The following is an 18,520-nucleotide window of genomic DNA, read 5'->3' as shown; positions in this document are numbered from 1 at the left end:
CGCCTCCGAATTTTACTGTTGGCATGACACACGCTAGCAGGTGACATTCACTGGGCATTGAAAATACCCACACCCTGCCATCGGATTGCCACATTGTGTACTGTGATTTGTCACTCCACACAACGTTTTTTCCACTGTTCAATAATCCAATGTTTACACACCCCTTATAACAAGCAGCCGCTCGACCATGGAATCCTAGTTTTCTCACCTCCCACCTAACCGTCTTAATATTTGCAGTGGATCCTGATGCAGTTTAGAATTCCTGTCTGATGGTCTGGATAGATGTCTGCCTATTACACATTATGACCCTCTTCACCTGTCAGTCAATAAACGAGGTCAGCCTGTACGCTTTTGTGCTGTATGTGTCCATTCGCGATTCCATTTCACTATCACATCAGAAATAGTGGACCTAGGGATGTTTAGGATTGTGGAAATTTCGTGCACAGATGTGTCACAAGTGACACCTAATCACCTGAGCACTTCGATGTCCGTGAGTTCCACGGAGCACCCCATTCTGCTCTTTCACGATGTATAAGAACTACTGAGGTCACTGATATGGAGACCTGGTAGTAGTTGGCAGCATAGTGCACTTAATATGAAAAAAACTTGTTTTGAGTGTGTCCGTATACTTTCGTTCACATAGTGTATATAATGCTATTTGAGATATGAAGGAATGAATAACACCTGCAGATGATGATGTTACAATGGAAATAATTAAAACTGCCAGAAAAATTAAAAACTTATGAATTGTTTGCACAGCACCTGCAGTAAAGGAAGAAAATTCCTCCCACCCCTGCAAAAGGGAAACTGTAATATAAATATTCTACTTCACAAGAAAGGAGATGGTATTCACTAAAATTGTCACCAACAACATAGAAGACTCATTAGTTTTGTAAGTGGATGTAGCTAAATGGTCGATTTGAAAATCATAATGAAACTTATAAAACAGAGAAGTGTATATAAATTACTGCTATGTTGGGTATTAATAGAGTATGAAAACAGCTTTGCCAGTTTCAGTTAAATTTCTATTAAATGCTCTTCCCCATGTTAGTATACTGAGAAATATATATACATCAGTGCTACAACTTCATTTAGACTTAAATAAAATTCAGAATTGAAAGAAGATTTAGGTGACGAGTCCATAACACAAAACTAGTCTCGGCAGACCTACCGGAACTGAAGTGCTGTACAAGTTAAAATGGCATATTTCTGAGCCACCTTTGTTTTTCTTGTCTGGTACTGATAAGTAAAATATGACACAATTGTAAAAATGAAGACTTCATGATTGCAATGATATCTTGTTATGTTGTTTATTAAGTCGCAACCTATATCAGTAGTTTGTGATTGTTAGCATTTAATGTGCAATATAAAAAATTATGCTGTTTGCCTTAAGTGTAGTTGAGTGTCTGTTCTGAATGGAAGAACTTAATAAAAGAAATTTGAAAGTAGTTCTGGAAATCAGTTATAATTAGACTAGAATAAAACTAAATCAACATATTAAAATTTTAAAAACAATGCACAAACAGAAAAGTTATAGAACCATTTGATGAGTGTTTCCTTTTAGAGCAGTTGAATGCAACACTGGATAGACAGTAAAAGAGAGAACACAATATCGAAAATGGCCCTGCAGTGGTTTTTCTGAACCAGATTTTTTAAAAATTTCCACAGTGTCTTTACAGAAAGTTGCATTATCGCAGTTACATATCATTTTTTAATGCCAAATTCACATTCAAAAGTAAAGGGTCATTCAGCTAACAACAGAACGATGCATGTTTAGAATCAAGAGTGGAGACAGGGACATGAACAAATGGTTTAGGGTACAGAGTGGAATGGGAGATGTAATTCATCTTTGAAAGTTCAGATATCAAGCATATTCAGAATGTGTGTGCGCGTGCGATACTCTGTAGTATTATAGGTAATTCTAAAATATTTCTGTCTGCTGATGACACTAGCTTGGTAGTAAAGGTTGTTGTGTGCAACATTGGCTCTGTTTCAGATAGTGCAGTTCATGACATAAGTTCATGGCTTGTAGAAAATAAACTAAAGCTAAATCACAGTAAGACTCAGTTTTTACAGTTTCTAACACACAATTCAACAAAACCCGAAATTTTAATTTCACAGAATGGGCATATGATTCGTGAAACTGAACAGTTCAAATTTCTAGGTGTTTAGATAGGTAGAAAATGTCGTGGAAAGCTCACATTCAGGACCTATTCAAAGACTTAATGCTGCTATTTTTACTATTCGAACAGTATCTGAAGTAAGTGATCATTTGACACAGAAATTAGTCTGCTTATTTTGGGGCAACTCTTCTCATTCGCAAAGGATTTTTATTTTATTTATTTATTTATTATTTTTTTCCCTCTGAAACCGGCAATTCAGGCTATAAGTGGTGTAAGTTCATGAACCTCTTGTCGGCCACTGTTCACTAGTGTGGGTATTTTTACATTGGCCTCCCAATATATATATACTTTACTGTCGTTTCTGGCTAACAATATCAGCTTATTCCCAAGAATTAGCAGCTTTAACTCATTTAATATTGGGCAAAAATCCAATCTGCATTTGGATCGCACTTCCTTAATTCTTGTGCGGAAAGGTGTGCAGTATGCTGCTGCATCCATATTCAATAAGCTACTACAAGAATTCAAAAATCTTCGCAGTAATCCACATGCTTTCAAATTGAAAGTGAAGAGTTTCCTCATGGATCACTCCTTCTATTCTGTCGAGGAGTTTCTTGAAAAGTGAAGCTGGTTCCTATGTTATATTGTTGATTGCATTTACTTAAACTTATGACTTGACATTTTTTTTGGTTCATAAACATTTTATTTTATCTGTTATTACTTTTATGTTGTAATTTCATGTACTGACATGTTCCATGACCTTGGAGATTTGCTCCTCAATTTGGTCTACGGAACTAGTCGTGTAAATAAAATAAATAAAAAATGAAACACTGTCCTTGAAATGCAGAAGTAGACATTTTCATTTGCTTTGACATTTTATTACCTTCTTCATAGAGCTACATGTGTGCTTTTACTGAAATAAAGTATATTGTTATTTTCAGTGGCATGCCAGTATCTGTTGAAACCGTTTTACTTCCTGCCACTGCTGATGACACTCTTCAGCAGTATGTCAGGATAACACTAGTCGTGGAACTACCACCAGGATATCCAGATACTGAACCAGTAGTGCATCTGCGAAACCCAAGAGGTTTGGATGACTCTGTGCTAATGAAGATTGAGGAAGAGACTAAAAAGAAATGTGAAGATTATCGTGGACAACCTGTCATTTATGAGCTTATTGAGGTACCACATATTCAGTACTCATATTTATTATTTTATATATGAATGATATAAATGTATTTTCTATTCTGCTTGTATAAATTAGATAATTTAGAAAATGAAATAAATATTAATGAAGAGAGAGAGTAAACTTTGCTGTTATCAATCAATTTCAATATTAAACTTCCTGGCAGATTAAAACTGTGTGCCCGACAGAGACTCGAACTCGGGACCTTTGCCTTTCGCAGGCAAGTGCTCTACCATCTGAGTTTGGAAGGTAGGAGACGAGATACTGGCAGAAGTAAAGCTGTGAGTACCGGGCGTGAGTCATGCTTTGGTAGCTCAGATGGTAGAGCACTTGCCCGCGAAAGGCAAAGGTCCCGAGTTCGAGTCTCGGTCGGGCACACAGTTTTAATCTGCCAGGAAGTTTCATATCAGCGCACACTCCGCTGCAGAGTGAAAATCTCATTCTGGAATTTCAATATTGATCTAATTAAAAATGACAAAATGACCTAGGATGAAATAAATTATGTGAAACAAATGCACCACCAAAGATAAGAGGACACATTTGTTTTGAGTTTTGACTGAAGTGGTTGGCTACACATATTAATTATATTCTGCGGGGGGGCATATGTCCTGTTGCAGTTCACATTAACAGATTTTCCCTTCTTATTGTCAAGGTAGCAGTTAAACTCTGTGGTGTGTGTGTGGGCTAACTTTGACCCTGTGGTATCACTGACGTGCTGATGTTCACATTTGTATGTGCTTTTCCTGTAGGGTGAGCATTTTTCTTCCACTGACGTGTTTGTTAATTAATTCTTTCTTTGATATACATGCATTTTGTATCAAATGACCATCATCAAGGGATGTTAATTTGTGATTTCCTATTATTGCTTTCTTTCTTAATTCAGCCTGATTCACATCTTACCTTTGGTGCTGAGAACAATTTATTAATTATTGCACATCCAAGCATGATATTTGCGGCCTAAAATTATACACAAAATATGTACATAGAACACTTGATGACATCCCCTGCACGTTCCTGGAGCGTAGTTTAAGAAAGCCTATTATTCTCTTGGCATATATTTTATATTGCCTGAAGAAATAGATGTCCAAGGGTTGTGTGTATTTTGTAGTTTCAGGTGGAATGATTTTTAAAACTTTCAGCAGCAATTGTGCGTCCTTATGTCTAGACCAGGAGTAATGAAGTTCTGGTGACTTTATCGGGAAATGTGGAGTCAGAACTGATGGAAAAAAAGTATTACAGTTCTCTTGTCATCTTCCTGCTGACACTTGCATCAGTGAAGGCAGTTGGAAGGCACCGTTTTTCTATTTCCCATGACACATGGGGTCAGACTTTCCATTTGAATCTTGGATGCATATATCGACTTCGTCTGCCTATCATCTGTCCATTGATACAGCAACATTGATTGTTTAGCTGTGTGTTGCACTGTTAACAGATTGCAGCATTGACCCAGTGTTTCTCTCTATTGTTTCATGTATAACATTCCTTTGGAAGAAAGTTCATAGTTGAACTGGCTCTGATCACTGTTCCATACAGAGTCCATTTGGATGTTTTCTTTTGTGATGTTCACATTGATTTCAGCAACAAATGTTTGAGCTCTTTGAATTATCCCTTCTATAGTCACCCTTATCTTTTCGTACTTGGAGCATTGTTACACAGCGTGATGTTATCCTAAACTCCTTTTTCAAATTGGTAATGAATCCCAATGACACTCTAAAACTTTTAAACCCAAAATTTTGGGCTGCAATTCAACACCCAATGTTGTAAATGCCAGTATTGAACCAAAGAACTGTGCTTCATCAAATTTGCCATTGCACACTGTTTTATGATATTGAACTGAAGCATACGATTTCCTTTGAAAACTGTACTGTCTTCTCTTTTCTTTGCTACGTAGTTCAGTATGCTTTCAGTGTTGCTTTTAATCTTCAGTTTAGGGTATTTTTTTCTGGAGCTTGTCATTTATGTTGAAAACTCTGAAGTGACAATCATCATAGATGTTCTCTAGTGTGCTGTCCTCAGACACCATGATGACACTTTAAACTTCATATCAGGAGAAGGTTGGAATTCACTTTCACTGCTTGTCATTATCAGTACTAGCATCATTTGTGTTTGTGTTAAAACAGTATGCGCTTCTAACTGGTGATAACATTTTTGCACTATAATAGATACCAGAAAATGTGTCAATGGTTCATCTTTTACACCAGTATCATCGTCATGAAGAATAGTTCATCATAACTTCATCCCAACCAGTTGCAATTCATTAGCAGGATTGATTACAAATCACTGACCCATCTGATGATTCACTGTACAAATAACTTCACAAAATGCAACTTCACATACACAGTGCACCGGCTACTACTAGTCTCAACTGGTGTAGTGGCAGGAAAAGGTCGAATTCATCATGGCATACTCAGCAGCCTCCAATGGGTGAATGCAAAAGTTTGCTGATAAACGAACATCATTGGTGCAGTAAGGGATCTTTAAATGATCCCTCATGGGATTGGGGTGCAAATGTGTTGGTTGAGCCCAAATACTTTCCTTGTCATTGAATCAGTCCAGTAGGTTTGAGTTGTGACAGGCTATGAACTGAAGTCAAAAATGTACACATAGGCAGGTTTGCTTTGTATCCCACTTTCAATCCCCTTCTCTCACCCCAATTCACTGTATAACATTTTTCACCTTTTCAGTCTTGGTGTTGAACCCTTTTGCCTTAATGACACATACATCCCATCTGTTGAAAAATTATTTGTTAGAGAAAGTATATTTTATGGACTATAAGACATCCTTTTTTTATGCGAAAAATTGCCTCCAAAATTCAGGTGAATCTTATACTTGAAATGAATATAAAAATGGCCAGCATTTGACTTAGAAATTCCTGGCAGTCTTAGAAACTCTCGTATATTCGATGACGTGGGAACTCTATCTCTATCTGACACAAATGAATTCAACTGGCAGCAGCAGTGCTCCGATGGGACGAACATGAGTTGCAAGGATTCACAAGCTTGCTAACACTGTCTCCCTCCCAAACCACCATCACAAACCCAGAACACTGTCCATCCTTCAGGGATCTTAAAGGTCAGGCGGGTTGTATAAACAAAGAACTTTTTTAATCTGGTTTTGCAGTTGATAATAAAAATGGTAAAAATGTTATTTTTTGTAATTTGCGTAAACATTAAGGTGTATCTTATAGTCTGTAAAATACGGTAATATTGACCACGACAGGAGATAAAAAATTATCTTCTGTTTTTTAAAATATATGTAAAATTTCAGGAGTTATAATTTGCTCTCTTTCTTTTACTGATATTCTAGATGGCTACACTGATTTTTCCCCTTTGACATTTTTTATGGCACAGCTGACATCATTTGCCTAAAGATCTCTCAGGTTAATTTTCGGCTGGAGAATATAACAGACACATTTATTTTACATTATTTTTTTGCAGCTAGTGAAGGAACATCTGACAGCAAGCAATCTTCCATCTTGCCAGTGTGTTATATGCTTGTATGGATTTCGTGAGGGTGACCACTTTACAAAGACACAATGCTTCCACTATTTTCATTCACACTGCCTGGCATGTCTCGTGACAACTACCGAGAAAAATTTTCATGAAGAACAAGAGAAATTACCAGCCTGGCAGAAGCAACAAAGCGGTACCTTTCAGGTGAGAGAGTAGATATAGCACGAAGGCATGCTGAAAAGTAATGTCTCCAGTTTTTTTTCTGTGAAAACTCTTAAAGCTTTTTAAATAAAACAAAATATATTAACAGTCTACATTTTTATTTTATTTGTGAACACATTTCTCCCAACAGGAGACCACTTTGTTGATACTGTCACTGTAGAATGTTTGATTTTGTTGATGGAGCCACTTCACCAGCTCTGTTAGCACCGCTTCATCACTATCGAAGTGAAGTCCTCAAAGGTGCTCCTTAAGGCTTGGAAACCCATGAAAATCAGATGTGCCCTAGTCGGAATTGTGTGGATGAGGATCAGTGACAGTGATCCCAAGGCATTTGATTGCTGCATATGTCACAGTGGTTATGTGTTGTGTTGTCCTGCTGAAGGAGAGGGTGCTCCATGTGTGGACATTTTCTGCTCTTAGAAACTATATTACAGTGTATTGTTTTTCACACACCAACATAGTAAGTTAAACACTCCCATGTTACACTATACAATTCAGAGCCCTCTAGCGGCAGAGGGTTACAGCTTGTGTCAGTGCAGCTGGAAAGTAGACAGAGTAATACGCTTGATGTGTAATACCTCGAATGATGCTGAGAACAGAATAAAAATTCAGAGGCATTATTTTTCAGCACGCCTTTGTACAATCAGAGTAAGAGTATATGGCATCAAAAATTCTGATTGTAATACAAACAATGGCAGGAGTAGGGACAATGAAACCTTAGAAAAACCATTGTTTCCTCTTATAAACAAAATCTTTATTGTTTCAAACACATTAAATGTTTCACAATTGTTTTGGATAACCCTTTCCTTTGGGCAGTGCAAAAGACTGTTGACTACATAATAAATTGTACACTTGATTCAAACTGAGCTCGGCTGGCACTCAGATCCAGAACCTTTGCCTTTGCCTCTGTACGGTAGAGTGGCAACTGAAATTAAGTGAGATGGACAGGATGCAATATTGTGAGAATAATTTGGCAGAGCTCTGAAAAACCTAAGTTGAAACAACTTGCCTGGGATGGACATTTCATGTAACCAACCAAGATAAAATATTCCAGTTGAATTTAGGATTTATGAGCCAGGCAAAATACCCCCTGACTTCAAAAAGAAGAAGAAGAAGAAGAATGTAAAAATCCCATTTCCTGAGAAGGCGGGTGTTGACCAGAGTATTGCCAAACCATCAATTTAATACAGAAAAAGTGCAAAATGTTAATACCATTTATTTACAATATAATGGAATCAAACAATGGAGAATCTACACACACACACACAAACAACATTCTCTGGCAGCTGGAGCCACACTATGAGCAGCAGCAGTGCATGATGGGAGAGGCAACTGGGTGGTGGTAAGGAGGGGGCTAGGATGAGAAGGGGGAGGGATAACAGGATAGAGGTGGGCGATGGTGATGTGCTACGGGGGAGCATGCAGGAACGAAGTGGGGAGAAGGTGGTGTGCTGGGTGCGGACAGGAGGTTAGACAAGAGGGGGAGGGTGGGGGGGTTAGCGGTAAAGGAGAGGAGTAGAATGATGGTGGAATAAAGGGCTGTGACTGCTGGAATAGAACAGAGAAAGGGGCTAGATGGGTGGGGACACTGGCTAACAGAGGTTGAGGCCAGGAGGGTTATGGGAACATAGGATATATTGCAGGGAGAGTTGCCAACTGCGCAATTCATGTGGCACAGGCTGTGAAGCAGTCACTGAAATGAAAAATGTCATGTTGGGCAGCATGCTCAGCAACAGACTGGTCCAGTTGTTTCTTGGTCGCAGTTTGTCAGTGGCCATTCATGGGGACAGACAGCTTGTTAGTTCTCATGCCCACATAGAATGTAGCACAGTGTTTGCAGCTTAGCTTGTAGATCACATGGCTGGTTTCACAGGTAGCCCTGCCTATGACGGGATAGGTGATGTTTGTGACCAGATTGGAGTAGGTGGTGGTGGTGGTGGTTGTGGTGGGAGGATGTATGGGATAGGTATTGCATCTAGGTCTGTTACAAAGATATGTATGAGCCATGAGGTGAGGGGTTGAGAGCAGGGGGGTTGTATATGGATGGATGAGTACATTGTATAGGTTTGGGGGATGGTGTAACACTACTGTGGGAGGGGTGGGAAGGATAATGGGCAGGACATTTCTCATTTCAGGGCATGACAAGAGGTAATTGAAACCCTGACGGAGAATGTAATTCATTGCTCCAGTCCTGGGTGGTACTCAGTTACAAGGAGTATGCTCCTCTGTGGCCGGACAGTGAGGCTTTGAGAGGTGTCAGGTGACTGGAAAGATAAGGCATGAGAGGTTTGTTTTTTGTACAGGGTTGGGAGGATCATTATGGTGTGTAAAGGCCTTAGTGAGATAATCAGTATATTTCGAGAGGGACCACTTGTCACTGCAGATGCGACAACCACAGGTGGCTAGGCTGTATGGAATGGGTGGCAGCTGTCGAAGTGGAGATACTGCTGGTGGTTGGTATGATATGGACAGAGCTACTGATGTAGCCATCTTTGAGATGGAGGTCGACATCTAGGAAGGTGGCTTGTTGTGTTGAGTAGGACCAGGTGAAGCAAATGGAGAACTTTTGAGATTCTGGAGGAATGTGGGTAGGGTGTCCTCACCCTCGATCCATATCGCAAAGATGTTATCAATGAATCTGAACCAGGTGAGGGGTTTAGGATTCTGAATGTTTAGGGAGGAGTCCTCTAGATGGCCCTTGAATAGGTTGGCATAGGATTGTCTTGTGTGGGTGCCCAGAGCTGTGCTCTGGATTTGTCTGTAGGTAATGCCTTCAAAGGAGAAGTAATCATTCCTGGAAAGTGAGAACTATGTGTGGAAGCAGCACTTTAGCAAGCAAGATTTAAAGTTAAGTACAGGCACAGCACCCACTTTTAATTTGCATGAAGTTCTGAAAAATTTCACAACCTGCTGCCAATTAAAAGATTCAGTCTGAATATTTGTTTTGATTTTATGCATGACTTATGAACTGAATGGGATCTTGTGTTGAAATCTGGAAGTGTGCATAACATGGTATCTTTGACTGCAAGGAAGAGTGTTGTTTGATTTCCAGTGATATTTGCAGTTGTTGGATTTCATATTGAATATGCAGTAGAATTTTTGTAACTTCTATATCCCATTTATTTTTGTTCACTAGGGTTCATTTAGATTGATGGAATCTCTTGTAGAAGAATGTGGAAAGATATTATGAATATGAAAAATTACTTTTCAGGGTGCAAAATTTAAGGAGCTGTACTTGTGTGTAGAGAGAGTTGCTTACAGAACTTCTGTGCAATCTTTTCTTGAAATATTACATGATTAGGTTTTGTACAATACTAAAATGGCAGAAGCAACAAAAAAATCTGGAAAAGAGCTGTGAAACTTGCTTCGAGCTTGTTTAAACAACCCAACTTGATTATATCTCTCCAGCAGGTGGTATTAAGGAAATGTGTTTTAAACAATGTATATGACCATTTTAAAAAATAGGGAATGTTTCCAGAATGAGTACACAGTACTTCTCTTCTGTAAAAGTGTCACAGAGGGAGAAGTGATATGAGATTATTCTAACTGACCACACAAATAATTATGCAGAAGTAATAGTTTTTGCTGTGTAACATCTGTGAATGAATTAGCTGTGTGCTAGTGTGAGGTAGTCTGTTACAGCATAATGTTTTTTGGAGTGCGAGGTATGGTAACACACCATCAGTGTATCATTAATCCTGATTAATTTTATCAGCTGTTTTTTTACTAATGTTAGGATTCTGATCCTTGCTTGAGCTTTCTTAGAAAGAAATATCCTTACACATGCAACTAACACATTTTTCATTTTTGGCTTGTTTATTTGTGCAAACCACTGCATCTTGCCATCAAAATTTCTTCTTCACAAAACATCACTCAGTAAAGGAACTGTCAAGGAGTTCAGCCGTATCCATTATGGATCAAATTCACTTAATTTTGTGTGTTTCACAACACTCTTCCTTAGCCGACTTTCACTTACACTCGGAGATTCCTAGATGATACCTTTGAATAAGCAGTACTTACTTTTCTGTCATCCTCTCAGCTTTTAATTCCACCATTAGTAGAGCAAATTCCTGTGAAAGGCAAAGGTCCTGAGTTGAAGTCTTGGTCTGGCACACAGTTTTAATCTGCCAGGAAGTTTCATATCAGTGCACACTCTGCTGCAGAGTGAAAATCGTTCTGGAAATATGATCTTCCTTCCTTTTCTTTTCTCCTCCTTCACTGATATCAGCATGTAATATCTGGATTCTGTTGAATGGCCAATGGCTGTCCAGCCCCCCCCCCCCCCAAATAAAGGAATAAGGTGTTTTGCTATTACCAGTTAAATGTCTCATTACTTATCATCTAACACACACTGCCACTGATAAACTAACCACAGTTGGAAATATCAGCATCTTTTTCACAGTGGTTGATCACTGGAATGCCAAAAATATCATTAGACAATGTCTTGTAAGTGCAGTTTTTTAATTCCCCCACTTTTAGCAGAAGGTTTATTTTTGACTGTTTATAAAAATCATTGCTTTGTTGGAAACATTTGTTCACTACTGCTTTTGTCTGCTATGTGTTGTCAGATTCAGAGCTTGTATCGGCTTGTAAATCCACTTCTATGCGCAGCTGTCCAGTGAATAATGGTGTAAATAGAAATACACTGACGAGCCAAAGAAACAGGTACATCTGCCTAATATCATGTAGGGCCCTGCGAGCACACAGAAGTGCCACAGCACAATGTGGCATTTACTCGACTAATGTCTGAAGAAGTGCTGGAGGGAATTGACACCATGAATCCTGCAGGGCTGTTCATAAATCCATAAGAGTATGAGGGGGTGGAGATCTTTCCTGAACAGCATGTTGCAAGGCATCCAAGATGTGCTAAAAAATGTAACTGTCTGGGGAGTTTGGTGGCCAGCAGAAGTGTTTAAACTCAGAAGAGTGTTACTGGAGCCACTCTGTAGCACTTCTGAACATTTGAGGTGTCCCATAGTCCTGCTGGAATTGCCCATGTCTGTCAGAATGCACAATGGATGTGAATGGATCCTTATGTACATGTCACCTGTCAGAGTCGTATCTAGACATATCAGGGGCCCCACGTCACTCCAACTGCACATGTCCCACACGATTACAGAGTCTCCACCAGTTCGAGCAATCCCCTGCTGACATGCAGGGTCCACAAATTCATGAGGTTGTTGCCATACCCGTACACTTCCATTTTCTTGATACAATTTGAAACGAGACTCATCTGACCAGGCAACATGCTTCCAGTCATCAGCAATCCAATGTCGGTGTTGACGGGCCCAGGTGAGGGGCAAAGCTTTGTGCCACACAGTCATCAAGGGTACACAAGTGGGCCTTCGGTTCCGAAAGCATATATCGATTATGTTTCTTTGAATGGTTTGTATACTAACACTTGTTGATGGCCCAGCATTGAAATCTGCAGCAATTTGTGGAAGGGTTGCCGCTTCGATTCTCTTCAGTCATCGTTGGTTCCATTCTTGCAGTATCTTTTTTCAGCCGCAGTGATGTCAGAGATTCAATGCTTTACCAGATTCCTAATATTCATGGTACGCTCGTGAAATAGCCGTACAGGAAAATCCCCACTTCATTGCTACCTTGGAGATGCTGTACCCCATCGCTTGTGCACTGATTGTAACAACACATTCCAACTCACTTAAATCTTGATAGCCTGCAATTGTAGCAGCAGTAAATGATCTAAAACAACTGTGCCAGACACTTGTCTTATATAGGCTTTGCCAACCGCAGTGCCGTATTCTGCCTGTTTACATAGCTCTCCATTTGAATTCGCATTCCTATACCAGTTTCTTTTGTGCTTCAGTGTATAAAAGTTGGTTTGTGCAAAATTGTTACTCTTTGAAAGTTATTCACCAATTTCTTTGAAATTTTGACACAACATTTCATTTGAATACATACATTCTTCTTTACCTCTATGCACATTTTCATATACCTAGTGGAATAACACACACACACACACACACACACACACACCACATGGCAGTCCAGTAGATATATAAAAACATATGCATATTCGAATGCAGTGTTGTCAAAATTTCAAAGGAATTGGTGAGGAACTTCCAAAAATTTACAGTTTTGTACACACACAAATATATAGCCATATAAATGAAATGTAAATGTTCTTGCGTTCAAAATCTTAAATCTCCAAAAGTTCTTTTGAATTGCTTTGAAATAATGACACAATATTGCATCCAAATATGTATTTTTTTATAAAACTATTTTGTGAATATATATGTAACATACAGAAAATATAAAGGCGAAACATTATTACCAAAAATCTCAAAGTTTTTGACTGATTTACTTCAGAGTTTTACATAATACTGTGATAAATATTTGAAGACTCTCTCTCTCTCTCTCTCTCTCTCTCTCTCTCTCTCTCTCTGTGTGTGTGTGTGTGTGTGTGTGTGTGTGTGTGTGTGTGTGTGTGTGTGTGTGCGCGCGCGCGTGTGTGTGCGTGCGCGTGTGCGTGTGCGTATAATGTTCGTAGCAGGCAGGTTAATTGTATTTATGGCTTATCAGCTTATAGAGATAGAAAGTGGAAAGGGAAAGGAGGATATGGGCAGATGGATGGGGGGTGGGGGGAAATGGACATAAAAAGAGGGAGGAGATGATTTTTTTGGGGGGGGGGGGGAGAAGGATGAGGAGATAAGAACATATATCCATTTCCAATATATGTTAGAAACGTGTGCTTTTTTTTTCCAGTCTGAGCCAAGGCAATGTGTGGATGGTAACACCTAGTTATATTTAAAAAAACAATTGTAATTGATGTTACTGCAGATGTATTGATTCACACCATACACAGTGCCTTACTTCTGCACATTCACACAATTGTAAGTGTTATTTTTGATAATCAGGCTTACGTAACACCATCCTCATTGAAACTGTGTGTATATAGAATGGTATCGCAAACTTAAGGGGCATTCAGTATAAAAATAATGGAAAATGCAGAAAAAAAATCACAGTTGTGCTGATAATTCAAGCACAGAAGTGGTGCAGAGCGCAGAGAATTACTTTGGGTGACTAGTCACAACAGCATCACAATGTAAGGATCTAGATTTGAGTCTCACACTGGCATACTGTTTAAAACTATAAGGAAATTTCATTACAGTGTGCACTGGTCAGTAGAGTGAAAATTCGCTCTGGCTATATGAAAGTTTTGTTTGACGTGATTGAGTTGAGAAAATCTGTAGAAGTAGAGATGAGAGGAAAGGACAACACTGCAAGAAATATTAATCCCACATTAAAACATAGCAATGTCTTTGACCAAATGCAGCGGGCTTGCAAATGTGGAAGATGATAATACCTCCTCACTGTATTGAGAGATTTAAGAAAAGGTCTCTAAATGAGAACAGTAGATTTGCAGTAATGGTCAGAAGTGAATGGGAATGAGCTGAGATGAGAGCATTGTCAAAATCTTTTCTTTTCTCTTCACTTTTAACTCTGTATTTGTTGATGTTTTATGTACTTTTGAAAGAACATAGATGTGATCAGCTTCACTTTATGTGTATCATAATACAGTTTCATTGTTTGAGAAATAGCACCTGTACCTGCCATTATTGATTGTAATAACTTGTATGTCTTCAGTGGGAACTTCTAATATTTCACTACATTACTTTTAACCCCTTTGCAACACTAGCCAATCTTTGGGTACAGTAGATGCAGGAGCCATATTTCTGAACGACTTGCTTTTATTATAATTTTAATTACTGTAGGCCGAATGCTCGCCTTATGATAAAAATCTGTTCACATACATAGTTGGTTAAATGTATTTTGTTACTGAACTGATTTTGTTTGTATTAAAATTAAATGTTGAATCACTGTCCTCTTTGCCATTGTTTATTACACAATGCAAAATATTAAAACGTAAAAAAGCTGTTGATGTACAATTTTTAAATGAGTTATAGTAGCATATTTAAAATGTGGAGATGTCATTAATACATGACATTAGCTTGATTTTTGCCACAGATTGTATTTTGTCCAGCATGATTTTGTGATTAGTCTGACTGGGGACATGCAGATTCTGCAGATTCCACTTTAAATTTTCACTTCATTTCAGTATTTATAATTTTTATATGAAGTTTCAGAATATTCTGAGGCCATCTCTGTATGAATTTGAAACATTCACTGTTAAATTTAAATTAGGATTGCTCTATGTTCAGGAGGCAGTGCTTTGTGTAGTGGTGTAATATTCCTGCTTTTAGTGTTATGGACCTTTCATTAAAATATTTGCTCTTTGATTTAGTTCTGGGTTTTAGTGATGATCATATATTGGGTAGAGAGGCCAGATGATTCAGAACATAATCGCCACTGCAGCAATATTTACTTTTTATTTCACCCAGCAAGATTAGGGCCTTCGGTCCCCCTCTTATTTCTAACCAGAAATCCATAGTGATTCAGCATTATAGTTTGTTTCCTGTATGAGCAATACACAGGGTGAAGCAAAATTCGCGCACTCGGGTTTCGCAGTGTGACTTCTCACATGCCAGCGACAGAAAAATGTCTCTCACAAAATTTCGTCCGGCGAGTACATCCAACAGAAACAGGACATTAAAGAGTGGCAATCTGGCAACACTGTAACCATATGTATGCTAAGTACCTCTGTCAGGACACAGTTGTTGTGCTGTACAGTTGGTGCAGTGAGTAGAGTTTTGGATTAGCATGCAGGAGGTCGATGGTTGGATCCTGGGATGGGGCATATGTTTTTCATTTGGTAAATGTAGTCCACGTGGCGCGGTACCTGGCATCTTAATTATCAACAACGATCGCAGTGGGTCCTCTAGAAAAAATTTGCACTTACATGCTGCAATTGTAGAAATGGAAGATTGGTCAACTTTGAAAGAAACCCTTTGCACGTCGTGAATGTGAATTTATTCGCATCACTCCATCTACTAGATGCGAAACCTGTTTCCTTTGTACCCTCCTCCAATGGTCCCATAGATTAGTACTAACTATTATTCTTGCCTTGTTCAGGTCCGTTGCAATTCGTTAGGGCCTTAACCTTGCTAGTAGGAGTAGCAGTGTGCTTAGTACATATCTCAATGCATCATCATCATCATCATCATTATTATATTATTATTATTATTATTATTATTATTATTATTCTATCAATGGGATTGTGAAAACATCACGTCTGTTACCATTAGGGAAACAGTGTAACTCGAAACCGAACATTTCACAATTAGCAGTATCAGGATGAATCATGTGAAAAAATATATTCAGAAGGGTAATACGCGTTAGGTGGAATAGTGTACAGGTCTGACAGCGTGTTTATACTGTATGCGCTGTCCACCAGAAAGGGACTAGTTGCGAGCAGAGTAATGCGCCTGTGGTAGACTCCAATGTACATGCATACACGTATCAAATTTTCTCATTGTAAACCTTAGAGGTTTGTGTCAGACGTATGACATACACAAAAGGATGAATATGTGGATATGGTGCTGGTCCTTGGTGCATATGATAACTGGGCTGGCGTTGCCATTCGTGAATGTGCTGCTAGATATCCTCGTCGATACCACCCAGATAAAAATGTGTTTAATCATCTGGAGTTGCGCCTTCTGGAGTCAGGTTCTCTCCTTCCACCATCACGTGACAGAGGTCATCCATGGACTCGCCGTACTCCAGCTACTGAGGAAGCTATTCTGGAGGTCGTACACCAAGAACGTCAACGAAGTACACGTAGCATAGCAAGGCAAATGTGTGTCTCGCAATGTATGGTCATTAATGTGCTGCATGAGCATGATCTGCACCCCTATCATTATGCTTTCACACAACATCTGCATCCTGCAGGTCAAAATCAGCAGATGCAATTCTGTGAATGGTCCCAACAACAACAGGAAACCAACAATGACTTCATGAACACCATAATATGGTCAGATGAAGCAGCTTTCGCTCGTGAGGGTGTCTTTGATATGCACAATGCCCACCATTGGTGTGGGGTTAACACACACATCACTCACGACCTGGGATATCAAGTTTGCTTTGGTATCAACGAGTGGGCCCGAATATTGGGCGATAGGTGTTTGGGCCCCTACATGGTGACTGCACAGCTCCTACACGGTTGACTGCACAAAGGTGTCATGCATTTCTCTCAAATCTGTCTGGTGTACTGAAAGATGTTCCACTACATGTTCAGCATAGGATATGGTTCCAACAAGATGATGCACCTCCACGCTCTGGAATTAATGTGCGGCAGTATTTGGGCAGAACATTTCCAGGGAAGTGGCTCGGACGTGGAGATCCAGTAGTATGGCCACCACATTCACCTGACCAAAATTCCCTAGATTTTTCCTGTGGAGACACCTGAAAGAGCACATTTACTCTACTCTGCCAACAAATGTGGAAGAATTGGAACCACGTGTTCATGCTGCTCTTGTTACTGTGGACAGCTTTGCTGCAAAGGGTCCAGATCTGTATGATCTGGTGGGTTGTGCAATGTTTGGAAGTGCAGGGAGGTCGCTTTGAGCATCTGTTGTTCTGAGGACATCGTATTCTGTTGTGAAGGTCATGCAGTCATTAATATGGACGTTATTATTGTCACTGGTTGCTAATGTGAGACATCTGAGTGCTCATATTACATGTAGTATAAAGGACAAGTAGATATTATGTTATTGTACTGTGCTGTCATCTTTAGCATCTCGAAAATGTTTTTGTAGTTATTCTGTCCTGTATTGATAGGTCATTTGTTTCAACTGTCTGTTTCTTATTTGTCTAATCTCATATTTGGTATTTTCAGCATTACAAATTGTTGTAAATTTAGGATACATGTGATCTAAGAAACGGTGTATATTACAATATGAAATATCAGAATGAAATTTGCAATTATAAAAAATGCACCCCCACCCAGGATCGAACCCTTGACGTCCTGTGTGCTAACCCAAAATTCTGTCCACTGCACCAACTGTACAGCACAGATGAGATGTGTTGCCAGATTGACACTCTTGAATGTCCTTTTCCTGCCGGATGGACTAGCCAGAAGAAATTTTGTGAGACATTTTTTTTATCACTGGCATATGAGGAGCCCAAGTGGACGAATTTCGCTTCACCCTGTATAGTCATGCTACTGCTACTGCTACTTCTACCACTATCACTGCTACCAGCACCATCACCACCACTATGATTATGCCAAAGATCATTTACTTTTTAAAAAAAATGGTAATTGGATACCTTTAAGAAATACTGGAGGGACTTTCATTAAAATGTATGTTAGTCAACTTTCTGTGTGATATGGGGATGGCCCATGACTTGTTATGGTTTAGTTTAAGACCCACATTTTGTGGTGATCACAATACAAAACAGTCCATTACCTTCAGGTGAGGAACCCGAAAATAGTTTATACATTGTTTGTAAGGGGCACTTAAGTCAGGAAACCAGTAGATATAAAAATACCAGTAAGTCAGTTGTATCTCAGATCTCTATCAATCTGTCTTCAGGATGTGCTAATCCCAATTAAACTAAATGGTTGAAGGGATTCACCCAAGCTGTGAAATAAACATGGAAGAGTGATACTGTGATCAAGA

At 39.1% G+C, this 18,520-nt stretch overlaps 1 protein-coding gene across 1 annotated transcript in view; it reads left to right on the top strand.

Annotated features, from left to right (window-relative positions):
• Positions 1 to 18,520, top strand: part of LOC126198427 (E3 ubiquitin-protein ligase RNF25) — a 37,390-nt gene that overhangs the window by 6,467 nt on the left and 12,403 nt on the right. Inside the window, exons 3-4 of the mRNA XM_049934737.1 lie at positions 3,062 to 3,302; positions 6,744 to 6,962. Of these exons, the coding sequence (XP_049790694.1) occupies positions 3,062 to 3,302; positions 6,744 to 6,962 (460 nt within the window). The remainder of the gene's footprint in view (positions 1 to 3,061; positions 3,303 to 6,743; positions 6,963 to 18,520) is intronic.

Source organism: Schistocerca nitens, chromosome 1 (genome assembly GCF_023898315.1).
Source record: "Schistocerca nitens isolate TAMUIC-IGC-003100 chromosome 1, iqSchNite1.1, whole genome shotgun sequence".
NCBI classification, from domain to species: Eukaryota; Metazoa; Arthropoda; class Insecta; order Orthoptera; family Acrididae; genus Schistocerca; species Schistocerca nitens.
This window is presented reverse-complemented; position numbering and strand designations above follow the sequence as displayed.